This window comes from Xyrauchen texanus, chromosome 39 (genome assembly GCF_025860055.1).
Source record: "Xyrauchen texanus isolate HMW12.3.18 chromosome 39, RBS_HiC_50CHRs, whole genome shotgun sequence".
Taxonomy (NCBI): Eukaryota; Metazoa; Chordata; class Actinopteri; order Cypriniformes; family Catostomidae; genus Xyrauchen; species Xyrauchen texanus.
The window spans coordinates 13,886,004-13,902,286 of record NC_068314.1 but is presented as its reverse complement, the minus strand read 5'-3'; the positions used below and the strand labels follow the sequence as shown (position 1 = coordinate 13,902,286).

Here is a 16,283-nt window from a genome sequence, read left to right as displayed (position 1 = left end):
AGTACCCTTTGGTGTGCATGAATAGTAGATCTTTCTGTCCAGCTCTATCCTTTTTAAGCTCTCCTAGTCCAACTGGGCATCAGTGGGAGGGCCGAGGGTGCGATTATGTAAAAGTAGGCGTTGATGTCTTGCTGTAAAGGCACAAAATCGTGGCAGTAGAGAATGATGCACATTTGCAGCTTGGTTTCAATAGATGTTTTTTTTTTTTTTTTTTTATTGCAGAGAAAGTTTTGAGTTCTGAAACTTACAGGATGTTTTATAGTAATTAACTCTTTTATGCCAAAGATGTCATACTCCCTTTAAACCACAGTAAATGTAATTGATATTCTAAGTCTTCTGAATAGATAAGATCACTTTGTGTGATGAAAAGAATGACATTTGTTATTCACTCTCAAATCCAATCAAATCTTTAATAAAGCGCTGAAATCAGATATGATGACTATGTAGATAACATCAAAGCTCATTAGTTCTCAGCACGTATTGTGACTTCGCAAGAACCAATGATGTTTGACATTATCAGCGTAGCTACTATATTTATTTCAGCACTTTATTAGGGGTCCAAGCACGAAGTCTGCTCTTGATAGTAGTTTTTAAATTAATGTTCATTTAAGGTATGACTGTGTGTAATTTATGTTGTAGAACATAACATGAAAGTATCTCAAATAATGCTAACCACAGATCTGATTTAACTCATAAATAGAAAACCTATTCTAAAAATGCTTTGAAAAGACCTGAGGGAACCTATGGTTAATTATGCTTCTTGGTTGGCCTACAAATTCTTTTTATCACTGAACACGTCAATTCCAAGCAATTGTTCATTAAAGAAATGTAAAAGTTCATCATAGTTTATGTAAAGTATTGTGGAGACATGTAATAGAAAACCTGGAAATATCAGGGAATTGTAATATTGTAATTTCCAGGCTTAGAAAAGTGACATAAATAAATAAAATGTAAAAGTCAAGTAAAATTCATCTATAGTGATTTTGTTCTTCTTTTAGTTATACTCTAGTTTAAAATATTTAAGATTGTTTGTTGAGGTTAACCCCCTTGTGCAACTATCGGCTTTCTTATGGGATGGCATAAAGTTGTCCTTCCTTATGGGGATGCTTATAAACCTCAAGACATGTTCTGTTTTATTACAGACATTTGTACACAAAGTATAATTGGTTTAAATCAATTCATTACAAGGATTGGTACACATCATAACCTCATCTTTTCACATCATCAGGAGCATCTCTGTTCTCAAACATACCGGGACACCGTCTTGGCTGCTACTTCTGTAACGATGTGGTTGCCCCTGGAGATGTGAGTTCTAATCATAGTTGCATACAGTACACATATGTTATTCAAGTATAAAATGAATCATGTAGCCAAAGAAAATAAATAAATAGACTTGGATTCCCTGGTCAATCAGCCAGGATCAAAGAAAAATAATGAATGTGTTTTTTTATGATTTGTAATTGATTTAATCCACTAAAGTAAAACCTTTTCCAATTGTTAGTCCACTAGAGATAGAACTCTGGACCAGCAGTGTACAGTGAGCCGTCCTGGCCTTGCTATGATCGCTGGAGCCCTGGCTGTTGAACTGATGGTATCTATACTTCAACACCCAGAGGGGTATGTACTTCATTCATTTAGTAAAACTTCCCACTATATCATAACATCCCGGCTGAATCCCACATCTGTCCAAATCCATATCAGTATAAGCCAAGGGCACACTACAAGATCCAAACTCCTCACTTTTGATGTTTTGAGTCTGCGACTAGTCTGCAAAAAGTAGTCCCAAATCGTAGCATGTGCATGCCGCTGCTACTCTTTTAGTTTGCGCACTTGTGAGACACTCTTTGATTATTTGACAGATTGCTATGCTATGTAAACCCATTTGAAAGCTGACCAATCAGCCATCAGGTGTGTACTCTGTCCCCATCAGCGAGAAAGCATCAATGAACAGTAGCCAAAAGCAAGTGAGTGAAAGAGTGCAAGAGGAGAATGATACATTGGAAAGCGAAAGCCAAAAGAAAACACCTTGAAATTGCTCCACTGTCTCGCCAAAAACTGTGTTCTCGATATTTTCTGTTTTTGTCCCGTTCTGCGCAAACCCTTCATTCATGTGTTTTTTTTTTTTTTTTACATTTTGTCAAGAATTAACTCTCCCGTTTCTATGTGCATGATTTTGTATGAAAGCAAATTTCAGGATTTTAACTAACTAACTAACATAGTGGAGAATGGTCTTGCAATTGACTTACATTGTCTACATTCAGTTGTATAGCATCCATACTGTATGAACATGAAAAAAAACAAGACTTGTTTGGCGGCTGTGGCTCAGTTGGTAGAGCGGGTCGGCCACTAATCGCAGGGTTGGTGGTTCGAATCCCGGCCCACATGACTCCACATGCCGAAGTGTCTTTGGGCAAGATACTGAACCCCAAGTTGCTCGCGCAGCTCTGCCGCCATTGGTGTATGAATGTGTGTGTGTGAATGGGTGAATGAGTCACAGTGTAAAGCGCGTTGAATACCGTTAAGGTTAAAAAGGCGCTATATAAGTGCAGACCATTTACCATTTACTTGTCTTAACCTTGGCTAAAGTAGGCTATTTAATAATTTAATTGTATATATTTTTAAAAAGGATTTCATGAAACTGTGTGTGTGTGTGTGTGTGTGTGTGTGTATATATATATATATATATATATATATTAGGGATGTAGTGGTTCAAATTTCTTATGGTTCGGCTTGTATGACGGTTTTACGGTCACGTTTCGGTACGGTTTGGTATTTGCATTGTTCAGAAAAAAAACGTTACTGCAAAATCCGAAGAATAATTTATTTGGTTAACACTTCAACAGGTTTGCACTTAAATAACAATCGTGGTTTCACAACAGTAACCAATTTTAACCATGCTATTTGTAGTTAAGTCATAGTAACCACAATATAAACACGGTTACTGTCATGGTTACAATATATAGTCAAATCATGGTTACTATATAGAAACTACACTATTACTGTTATAAAACCATGGTTAATTGTATCAAAACGATGAATTCTGCTCAGAAAACCATGGTCATGGTTACTACAATATTACTATAGTAAAACCATGGTTAATTTTCGTTCCTTAACTAAAAAAACAAAAACAAAAATTCTCTAATTACTAAATCAACATTTTAACTTAGTTAATACTGCACTAATTACACTACATGTATTAACATAAAGTGCACTTTAAATTCGTCTCAACATATATTCAGTATTGGAAGCTGTACATAACTGTAAAAGGAATAATCTTGCTATTAAAATGGAAACGAAAAGGGATGTTGAGATAATGCAGCTTGATTTTAATAATACGTGGAAATCACATATGAACACCCCAAGCACTTTGGTTATTGTTTCATGTCTGTTTGAATTAGCACGGAGTGCCTGCTTAAAAATGGAATGTGTAGTTTTAGCTCAACTGCGGCTCTTTCCCTCGGTGATGTTGGCATAATAGTTTAATCATGTATCAATGTATTACTATAACGGCATCTTAATACCATTAATCAAAGCGCATTATTGACCCTCACAATAGATTACTGCCGTACGAGGAAACAGGAAGAACTTGCATGTGTGTTTAAATAAACCCTCATGTGCATTATTGATATTTATTACCAGTATACAGCACTCATGTCGAGCGATGTCTGCAAACAGTGCCTGTTTTGTAAACGTATTTTGACCTTTGCTGTTTTAATTGAATACAAAAAAAAATGCTCCCAGAAAGGAGAATTGCAGGGGGATTCTCTATCAGTGGCTCGTTTTTACCTCTTGCCATTTACAGCTACACAAAACACTTGCAGAACAGTGATGTCATCAAGTTGACCCACGTAAAACACAGGCAGAGCATATCCATCTACAGATCCATTCAGGTGCATTAGCGAAGGTTGTAACCGTGTCTGTTTGATGCTTTTTTTTCTTGACCAAATCTTGTGCTCCAGATGCGTCATTAAACTTGAGGTGAACCGACAGCGGTGCCAATGCTTCCCAAACCGTGGGTGGCTGAACCGATGACGTTTTTGTTTTTTATTATCGAGAACTATGTTTAACTCCTATAAAATATATATATATATATATATATATATATTATACTATTCTATTCTATTTGCAAACATAATATTTGGGAGTGACACACTAAAGCTGAAGTTATACAGTAAATAACCATCTTAAGACAAATGTTTTTGTGAAACATCTTATGTGCCGAAGATTTTGCACATTTCTGTGTGTATATGTATGTATGTGTGTATATATTCAATTATATGATTAATGTATATAATTCAAATTAATTCACATTTTAATGTTATCTACTTTTTATATAATTTTTATTCAGTAATTTTTATTGACTTTTATTTTCTGGTATGTTACACACTTTGAGCTGCATTTGAGGTATGAAAGGTGCTATACAAATAAAATTTATTGTAATTATAATTTGTTATTATGTTTAAAACTAATGTGACTTATATCACATTCTTTAAATATCTCTTGACTTTAAGATATATTTTAATTCACTACAAATCCCAGTACAAATGTACACATTCACAAATTGTGTGCATTATTTCTAAAGTATGTTTATTAATTTCAGACCAAAAAGTGTGCACATTCAAATGAACTATATGCTGTTAATATATAGTACAAGTTTGCCAGTCAATGCGCTCATCTTATCACGTGGCTCGCTGCGCATGACACCACGTGGAGACTCACAGCATGTGGAGGCTTATGCTATTCTCCGCTACCCATGCACAACTTACCATGCGCCCCATTAAGAGCGAGAACCCCTAATCATGACCATGAGGAGGTTACTCTATGTGACTCTACCATCCCTAGCAACTGGGTATTTGGTTGCTTAGGAGACCTGGCTGGAGGTACTCAGCACGTACTGGATTCTAACTTGCGACTCCAGGGGTGGTAGTCGGCGTCAAAAATTGCTGAGCTACCCAGGCCCCAGTGGTTGCCATCATTGACATCTGTGGTGTGATGATGTCAAAGCGTAGTTAGCTATGAAAGTGGATTTACAAGTTTCCGAGTTGCGGAAAGTTACATACACATGTGCAAAGACATTAAAACTTAGTATGTGAAAGTGCACATTTTATTTTAATTACATTTTCACCTATTTTAATCATATTTAAGCTTTTATAAAAAGTAATTTGGTGTGGCAAATCATTTTAAAAAGTGCATATTATACATAAGCTATAACATTCCTATAATGTCATCAAACTTCATGTATAATAATTCAAGCTGTCACTGTTTGAAATGCAATGTCAGCTACACATTTTAACAAATTATTCACTACCTTGGAACCTAAAAATGAATCAGAATTCCATTATCAACATTTCAGTGCTTGTCATGAAAAAGCACAGTGTGTCAGTTGTCAGAATGTGATCTGCAAGGTCCAATTTACCTGGGTGTTGAAAAATAATTTACAGTGAATGGTAAACACCTCACTTGGTTTTTTTATAGCAGAAGGCTGGTTTAGCCTCACACCATTGCCTCTATGTAAAAAAGAAATTCTGTAGTTACACTCTCTGAATTCTATTTTGATCGACTCAAGCTTCAATGCAAACTCTTAGTAGACAGAACCCAGAAGAGCGGAGTCCTGAAAAGGGGCGGACCTGAATAAAGTTTATACTTCAGTGTTTAACTTGAGTCATAATAACAACAGACCAGTATATGAGGAGTAGTTCACTTAAAAATTATAATTCTCTTATCATTTACTCATACTTATGTCAGCTCAAACTCAACATATATGTTTTTTCCGAGTAGAACAAACAAAGATTTGTATACTTGTATACAAAATGTAACTCCTTTTTCACCATAAATCTTGACATCTGCATTCTACTTGGTGCAGTCATGAGAGAAGCTCAATTACAGGGAAAAATTAGAATTACAATGTAGTGAAAAAGGAGTAACATTTTGGTCTGTTTATGAGTTATAATAAAATAAATCAAGAAAAAAAATATTCACATCTTACTAGTAAAATTTAAACCGGAAAACAGAAAAAGGAAGTAATTACCATAGACTTAACAACATTATAACCTCAAACAGTATCAAAAGATTAAGATTAACATGTTTTAAATGGTTCTAGATACTAAACTGCATGTCAGATTTCATTGAGGAGTCAAAAATGACACCAATAATTTTGACAAAATTGTGTACATTGGCCGATTGAGGACCTAGCTGACAACAATAATAACTTCAGATTTGTTTTCACACACATCATATATACTTCAAAAAATTCTTGAGACAGCATAAGATTGAAAAAATTATGAGAGAATGAACTATTAACTATTCCTTTAAAGCTGGAGTATGTAATTTCTGCACCACTAACGTTACCAAACGGAATTGCAATACAGATTCCAGAAAACTCCCCTCTTCTTCCATTAGTATTACTAACAGACACTCCCGCCCCAAACTTATGACACTGATCGAGCCAATGTTGCTGTGTTGAGCTGGATGGGCCGCTCAAACAAACCGAGAAACACAGGGCCTCAGTGTTACTCTTTTAGTTCAAATCAATCTACAATGGCTTGCTTATAGTTGTCTCTGCATATTAAGCTGTGAGCTGAGAAGGAATTTTGACATCAAAAAGATTAAACACATCAGCTTTCAAACGTGTTATATATTTGATTAGCTGATGCAACACAGCTCCCTTACATTTAACAAATCCAATCACACAGCACACATTAGTAAGAAATCAAACATTACTTTCAGATGTTGAAATACTCAGTGAATGTGTCTTCGACTGTTTTTGACTTTGAATCACACACTTGCTGCCTCTGGATTTGTGACCTAAATCTGACTAAATCCAGAAGCAGCTTGAATCATTCCTACAATCATTCCTCCAAACACACTCAGAGTAACTGAAAATAAACCTGCCTTTTAAGGGATTTTACAGCTTCTGAAACTATAGTCTCTCCATTCTGTTTATTTCTCTCTCTCTGTGCGTGTGTGTTTTTGTCAGAGGTTATGCTGTGGCCAGTAGCAGTGATGACCGCATGAATGAACCCCCCACATCGCTGGGTCTCGTTCCGCATCAGGTCAGTTATGTGCTTATCTCTACATCCCTTTTGTTGCTGTTTTATGACATTTAAGGAGTTAAGATAATTGTCTCTATTTTTAAGAGCACTATGCCTTAAGCACAGCACTATGTGATACAGTCAGTGGGCATGGCCATGAAGTTTTGATATTTTTGCGCAAGTCTAGGTGCAAGAATGTTGGCTCTCGTCCAACTCACATGTGTCTCACCTCATTGAAATATGCTTTGCTTCTCTCACATTGCTTATTGTTTTGTAATGTATATTTTTAATATTGCAACATGGTTTAAAATGGGCGAGGAGGAGGCATTATTCTGGCTGAACCACCAAATAATGTTTAATGAAAAGATACAAACATAAACACGCACATGGCAGCTGTGTGTGGCTCTCTCTCTCCCAAACTGCCGCATTCGGCTTGGCCTTATCCCTCTTCTCAGCTGATTAGCCCGATTGGGGGGCGGCCTGGCCCTGCCCTCCTCCTCGTCACAGATATGTTTCTCTGTTTAATGATTTATGTTTAAGTTCTGTACAGAAATCCTTGAGCTTTGGAAAGGCACTAGACAGAATAAAATGATTAATATTATTATTAATATACTGACACAAAAATCATGGCTAGTATTAAAAGTGATCGATAGCTCTTTGATATCATCTGCTAGTGGAATCCCCAAACTGCAAATGCAGGAACTGATTTTAGACTTTGCACCGAGATTAGACATGGTACTTAAAAATCTTGTGCAATGACCTATTTCTCGTGAAACAGCAAATTGCACTTTACCCTAGGGCTGGGCGATTAATAGAATTTTACTTTCAATTGCGATTTTGGCTTCCAACGATTATGAAAACAAGATAATTGAGATATAACGATTATTGTGTCCTATTCTGTTTCGCAATGAAACATCCCTGCACTATATCTTTAAAGTATACTTTATTAAAGTTCAAATAATAAGGAAGCGGATTATGAAAATGAACTCCAAAACTGCTATTTCTCTGTGCGGTCAGTGCTGCCGCTATGAGTTGCTTGAAGTGACCGGGGAAGAGATTGAATCCTCTCCTGGCTGATGTACACTCTGATGCTGGGACACTCATCACTCTGGCGCATTTGCTGCAGCTAGATTATGATCTGATGGCTTGCGACATAGTGAATCATTAAATATGTCAAGAAAATGACTTAGAAGCCATTGGCTCCTAAACTGAAACATTAAGGAGCCAAATGGCTGTTTTTAGTCGCCAAATCATATAATTGCTCTATTTATATATATATATATATATATATATATATATATATATATATATATATATATATATATATATATATATATATATATATATATATATATATGTAGTTGAGGAGATAAGTTTGCATTCCCTTTTGTCTCATAAATGTTCACACCCTTTCATAATTTATACAAATATAAGAGATAAAATATTTTTATTTTATTTGATACCGCTCTTCACAATCCACATTACAGATAATTACATAAAGTATAGTATGCATGTAGTAGTTTGTTGTCTTCTTGAGCATCAATGAATGTTTGCACCTTGTGTAATAATTCCTCAATTGTCCTAAGTGTCAAAAGCTTGATTTTACAATATGCAAGACCTTATTCACGGTATCGCCATCTTTGATTTTGAATGGGAATGACAACAAGGCTGTGAGGGACTTACCATCTCTTCAATGGGCTTTACTGCAGTTTAAAATGTCTTTGGATCATTCCGTGGACAAAACATTGATAAAATATCTGTCCAAGAATGTTCTTTATACAAAAAACTCCAGACAACATGAGTTGTGGAAAATCAGATGGGATCTCAGAGCTTTATACAGCTTTACACCGTTCGTACCATTGAAGAGACTGTACGTCTATCCCTCACAGCCTCATTGTCATTCCTATTAAAAATCAAATATGGCGCAAATAAGGCATATTGCCTTAGTCTTTTGCTGTTACCAGATGGCCCAGACACAGAGACTCCAAGAGTGCAAATTGAATGAAATCCCAGATGCAGTTTATTTTTCTACTCCAATCCCAATCAGTAATTACCAGAAGGAAAAAAAGTTTGAATTAATAAAGAATACCTAAATACACATTGGACTCTTATTTTGAAATGTCTGCACTCCCAGTTGTGAGCTCCTGACGGCTGATTCGCTGAGAAAGTGAATCTGATTCAAACTGCTTACCTGAGCTCTTGAATTCAGTCCTTCAGTTCTTTTCGGGTGATTCATGAAAAGATCCAGTTCAAAAGTTCGCTGTTTTTTTTTTTTGTGTTTTTGCTTGCGGTGCAATGAGTTGGTCAGAAACAGAATGGGTGAAAAGGGGCGCGAGACACACTGGTGCTCGCTCTATAGATGTATTCAATAAATCACAAGATGATATCGGACGAAACCACATATTAACGCACACAACGCGACTAGATTTTAAATTATAGTCACAATATATTATATTTAATCGCATATGTGACCATTTTAGTCACAGTCTGGAGCCCTGAATAAAGAAGAGAAAATTTAGTTTTTTGTGAGTTCAAGGTGGATCGAACATGCATGTGTGTTCCGAAAATCCTTGTGCTAATGCACACCTGAACGGCCAAATACATTTGAAACTTCTGCCAAAATGTGGTGAGGTATTCATGTAAACAATGATGACTAAAGTGAACTTAAAAAAACGGATTTGTATTAAAATGTCGGACTTGTAAGTATGGTATTGAGAATCGTAAAATTTCACTACTGACTATTGACATTTTGGTATTGTGATAATGTATAGACTTTATTGTACATGGTAGATCTTGCTGCAATAACATGATGAAAAAGTAGATCTGTGAGAACTATGAGCATCCCTGCTGTTAATGATGGTGATGGAGGCTTTTCTTTATCTGACTACCATACGTAACATGAAATAATTATCGTATGACAATAGCCTCTTCCACTAGCCAGTGTAGTTTACATTTCAAGTTAAAGGAAATCCACTGTTAAAAATATTTTTTTTAAAGTTCAATAAATGCGTGATGTTTCCAAAGTCAATGTGTAATCGTGTTAAATAATCGTGATCTCAATATTGAACAAAATAATCGTGATTATGATTTTTGCCGTAATCGAGCAGCCCTACTTTGCACCACTTCATCAACATACAACATCCACAGTTTGCGCGCTTTCAAATATACTCTCACGAAAACTGGATAAAGCGTAGCGCACAGTCGTTGTACTTTGCTCTGAGCCTAACAGTGTCACTGAAATAAAGCCCAATGTTATTTACACACCTTCTTGTTTTTCTGAAGCTGTATATTTAATTTTTTTCTGTAAAACACTAACTGAGATGTTTGGTTAAATATCTTTAACCAGATTTTCTTTCATGCATCAAATGGGTGTTGCTAGTGTGTTCCATCTGGTCGCTAGGCAGTTGTCAGGGTGATACTATAAGTCATTCTTAGTAAATCCCCCTTCCCAAGTGTAAATGCTCTACAAAAGGCAGGAGGTGGTTTAATAAGATAATGAAACCTCCATCTGGTTGTTCAAGACACATACAGGAACTTAACTTCCCCCAAATGGAACTGCGCCAGCAGACAGAAGTTTGGAGTCCAAAGACGACAAAGAAAATGCATCACTTAGCAGCTGCTAGATTTCATATTGCATTCTTTTGAAGCAATTTTAGCCACCTCCTGCCTTTTAGTTATATACTGTACTACAAAGAGCATCAAAATTGTGCTACCCAACATTAGCATGATAGTGGAAGTGAACTCTGATATATTTGCATATAGAATGTGAATATTTCTGTGTTTTGGGAACAGTTTTATGTGTTCTACTTGAAAGTATAAATGAAATGTGCTTACCCAATTGGATAACTATCAATGTTGGGCTAAGCTACCAAATACTCAACAGAAAAAAATTTGTTAAACTTAGATAAAAGCTACACTTACGAGAAAATAACAAATTACACTAAAAGCTACACGCCAAAAGTAGCTTGCTACATTTAAGCTAGCATTTATTTCCCTAAACAGATGATCAAATCCAAGGTATAGCATGTATAGTGCAATACAGTATACAAGTATTCAGTATGGTGTAATATAATATGTATATGCATGTAAAAACCATGTAAATTCATATTTACACATGCTACCTATACAAGCAACCCATTTGTTCAATGTGAAAAAGCTAAATTTTAACATTTAACATTTTATTTTTCATATGTATACTACTACCTCTACAAACCCATGTGAACATAATTTCTTTAGCACATTGCTGTATAAAAACTCTGTAGCTACAGCTACAGCTGACCTTATCCTGGACTTCTGTGTCTAGCTGTTGTATTTCTGAATGTACTGGAAGCTTCTGATCAGAGGCCAAATTCCTTGTGTATATCAGCACATCTGGGCAATAACAATGTGAAATCTGATGGTATCAGATGGTAATAACATGGTACTTTGATATACAATTACCATATTTATGTACCATTCTGTTTATACATGGTGCTTCAAATGTATTATCATGGTACTACCATATATGATTACCATATTCATATTGGCTACTATTGTATTTACATGGTGCTTTATGATACTTCAAATAATACCACTGTACTTTGCCATATGATTACCATATTCATATACCATTATATTAACATTGTGCTTGCAGGTCATGGTACATGTCCAAAAAACATGGTAATTCCATGGTCCTTTTTTGTGTGTTTTCGTGTTGGCTACTAAGTGTTTTAATAATCTTTTGCTTGGAAAATGTCTTTACCTGGAGATGTTGCTCACAAGCTACACGTGTGTTAAACTAAATAAAGACTTTATATTTCACTGGCAAATGATAGTACACATTAGCATGTTTTGGGTTCCTCTGATTGTAGAGCCACTGCAACAAGCGTTATCTTTATTTTCTGTGTTTTAAAGTGAATGTGTTGTCAAGTGAGAGTGCGCACCAAATGATTCAGCATCACGCGTGAGCTTTTTGAGTCATTCAGATTGAATCGCAGACTGATTCATATTGCCTTGTTATCCCTTGTGACCAATTCATTGTAAAGAACTGACTCAAATGAGTGATTCATTTGTGAATCGATATCTATAGTTCTGATTCATAGCTGGTGACAGTAAACACCAGTGTGATGTATGATGTAGCGGTGTAGCGTTTATCAAAGTTACGCCACTACCTAATCAAAAATATAGCTTTGCTACTGAAAAGCTTCTTGATTTAAAAACAAGATAAGCTACTACCTCGCTACCCAGAAATGTAGTTACTGGAAGATAATAGCTTCACTATTTGTAGCGAAGCTACTGCCCATCACTTATAACAATCCAAAGCACAATGATTTGCTCAAAGTGATGAGATCTGGGATTTTCTCAGTTCATATGTCCTCAATCACACTCTCTACATTTATGGTAGGTAAAGGTGACCTTGAGGTTTCCAAGCTTGTGTTTTTGTCATGTGTCTCTGGATCTCCATTCACAGAGGAAATGGAAAACTGAAAGAATAATTTGGCTAATCCTACATGAAAGCAGTTGGTGCCTCCTACAAAGGACTGCATCCCTGGCCTTGTTTGTCTTTGTCGCTTATCGTAGCATGCATGGGGAAATTCACCAGATTTATATGTCTCTGGAGTCACAGAGAAGGGAGAAGAAAAGGAGAGAAGATGGTATTGTTTTTTGAAAGCTTTAAGGATGAAGAAAGCGTAGATAAACTCATTCTTTTCAGGCTTCTCTCAACCTGCTTTACTTTCCATTGTATAAATGGATTGATGCTGGCAGGAAAATACAGTATGATACCGGTTTACACCAGGTTTTTATTTTTAATATATATACGAATATATATTTTTACCCACTTATGATGTTAGTTTTTATGAAGCCTCTTAGAGGACAGAGAGGGAATACATTTTCTGAAATACAGCAGTTTTTGTGTTCCCTCACAATAGTTTGCATTCCCTCACAATAACTTTTACTCTTACTACAGTACTACATTCGGTCATGACAACTCTCGGAAAGATTTAGCATGTTAACGTGGGTATCACATATTGATTGACACTCAATATTTACCAATAACCCTACATTCTGTACACACTGAAATAAACTTGTGTATTAAAAGCATCTAGCATATCACTGCTTTGAACATTTTGCACATTTGCACTAAAACATCCACTACATCACAAACATCCATTAGGTAGTGTATTAAATCCACTACGGCATCACACTATAGTGCGCAGCGAGGGCAGTCTCAATGCTGCTGCTAGAAAATACACATACATACTGAGTTTGGACATGCTCCGTCAAGCATGTATGACATGCTGCTGCACAAATAGACATTACAAGCAATCCCCATGTAGCAGACAAGTGGAGCTGGGGTGCAAGTGGGCTTCAGTGAAAAAAACACAGTGCTCTGCAGTGAAACTGGCTCATCTGCAGAACTGACCCATTAATATCACAAGAGATAGACACAAGATGATTTGCTACCTGATTACTTGTCAAAGGATCAATCTACACTATTGCGTCTGATCGGATGACTACAAAGCATGTGTCAAAACAGCTTTTGTATTGAAGCGCAGTATCGGAGCTTGATTTGTTTTGGAAAATAGCATGTGATCCGAGCCTCATTCTGCTGAAAACCATATGACTGCTTTGGTATCTGATTCAAAAGAACACACATCCCAGGACAAGTTTGAACCAAAATCATTGCAATACCCTGTTAGTAAAATTGTACTGCCCAGCCCAGCCCAGCCCTCATTCATATAAATTTTTCAATCTGCACTTTAATAATCAGTCAATAATTTACTCTACCATGTGTTTTTTTTGTTTGTTGTTTTTTTTACATGGCAGTGTAAACTTAACTCCTTTCAAAACTTTACCAGCTACAGCGGCTTACTAGGTGCACTTAATGTTTTGACCACCAAATGGCGATCAATTGAAACTTGTTTAGAAGCTTTGATTTATGAACTCATTTCCCATCACTACTAATGACCAAAAATAGCAATGGCTGTGTCTCCTTTCGAAGGCTGCGTGCTAGGTAGGATGCGACTAATACTTTATATTAATTATATATTATAATTATATATATATATAATATATATATATATATATATAATATAAGTATACATATTAAATACTCTGTACCCATCTACTGAGGTACTTCAACTTGGGAATTAACATTCCTTATATTTGAACATCATATTTACAGGCAAATTGGCGTCATTCTTTTTTTAGACATTTCCGTTGAAGCAAAGAATTGTGGGTTGTGAGTGCCCACAAAAAATATACCTCATGCATCCTCGAGACAGCTTCGACAACGTTTGCGGCCGACAAATGCGACATCTGGAGGATGCAGCCTTCCAAACGAGACACAGCCAATGTGTGCCAGCCAGATTTGGTGCTTCTATGTGCCATGGCCAAAAGCAAACCTTACCGTACAAGCTAATAGAAGAAAAGCCCCAGCAAACCACCTGAGCGAAACACATTTTCAGGGAAAAATTCGCAGCACACTGCAGTGAAACCGGCTTACGTGCAAAGTCAGTTACATCTTACAAAAGAGATACAAGATGATTGGCTACCTGATTACATGTCACAAGACCAATCTGCTTACAGCATAAGAGCCCATTGGCTTAACATGTCACATGTAAGTGAGCCGATTGGCTAACAGATAACAAGCTTTCACTACATAGTTTCATGGCTGAACTTGGGTCGTTTTGATCATGATATTTGTTGTAAAACCACTCAGAAAAAAAAAAACTATGGTAGTAATAATAATAATAATAATAATAATAATAATAATTAAAAAAAATATTTTGTACCTTTTTACTAGTAGCACCATTTCTGATTTGCAAACATGCCCATACCAATTAATCATGGTTTCACTATAGTAACCGTGCAGTAACCATAGTACCATTTTTATTTGTATTTATTTATTTATTTATTTATTTTATTTTTGGGTGGAAAGAAGCATGATTTTAAAAACCTTGGTACATGTACTACAAATTATTTATGGGAAAATTAACCAGGGTTTGCTTTTTTTGTTGTTGTTGTTTGGTTTTTTTGTGGTAAAATGTGAGTTGTATTAACATAGTTTTGGTTTTCCTGTATTATTATTAAGGGTTTACAGTGAATATCATGGTTAAATTTGAGTACATTTTGTGTTTATGGTTTTACTACAAATACCACAGTTTAATAACTATGGTTACTGTAGTAATGTCAATGTTAGCCCTTACTAAAATGAACCATGATTTTACTACAGTAAGTGTAGTTTATCCGTGATATTTGTAGTAAACCCATAGTAACCAAAAAATGGTTATTTTTTACAGTTTAGTGTCAATAAATGGTCTTGGTGAATTTGGGAAGGAGTTGTGAATGTTGTACAGTAGTATGTTTACATACTGCATAAATACTTGTGATTTCTCCTGGCCTTTTTGTTTTCCAAGACATGTCCTCTTTAAACACAACACCATGGAAACACATTCTTTGCTAGATTTACACATTTGTGCACTTGCATATTAAGATAAAATACATGTAGCTGTTTATATTGCAATTTTGTTGCAACTTAGATTCTTCCTATAATTTATGAAGTGGCACAGCAGGACCCCCTGCCTGCGTGTTAAAGCTCTGCACTGCATTTTAGCAAGAACGCCAATGAAAAATCTCAAACACACACACACACAGGAGGCTAATGACGCAGCTACAGACGTCAAAGAGCAGCTCTCGGGGTTATTAACTACACCAGCATGATCCACACATATGCCTCTTCAAAAATAATGTTCATGTCCTTAAAAATCCATAATTAAAAACATGGAAGTCTTTATGCATAATGCCATTAATCAGAAAAGCAGACTTTCTCTTGACTGTGACCAGCGAGCATCACAATGCCAGAAGCTAGCAAACAGGACACATGCAATGGCAGGTTCATTAGAAATCTCTGACCTCATTAATTGTTCTTGATGGGTTTTAATGTCTGACTGTGAAGAGCTTTTGTATCAATGTTGCGTTGGATTCAACATGACAAGATGGCACACAGTCTTGGTGTGGGATTTTGTGCCAGAATTCAGTGGGAGGAATTCTCATTATGTCACACTGCCCCCTGCTGCATTTATGAAGAACTGCAGCAAATCTGATGTGAGGTGAATGCTTACTGTATGTTTTACATCAGTGATAGTCTAGTGGTTTTGCTTTAGGACCCAGGTTTTACATCAAGTGGCGAAATCACAATTTCAGTAGAATCACAAATTGAAATATATTATCACCATAGAATGCATTGGCTCAACAATATGTACAATTAAT

At 35.9% G+C, this 16,283-nt stretch overlaps 1 protein-coding gene across 1 annotated transcript in view; it reads left to right on the top strand.

The window, feature by feature from the left end:
* atg7 (ATG7 autophagy related 7 homolog (S. cerevisiae)) overlaps positions 1-16,283 on the top strand; it is a 122,948-nt gene that overhangs the window by 48,702 nt on the left and 57,963 nt on the right. The window contains exons 15-17 of the mRNA XM_052111723.1: positions 1,229-1,305; positions 1,502-1,617; positions 6,977-7,052. Of these exons, the coding sequence (XP_051967683.1) occupies positions 1,229-1,305; positions 1,502-1,617; positions 6,977-7,052 (269 nt within the window). The remainder of the gene's footprint in view (positions 1-1,228; positions 1,306-1,501; positions 1,618-6,976; positions 7,053-16,283) is intronic.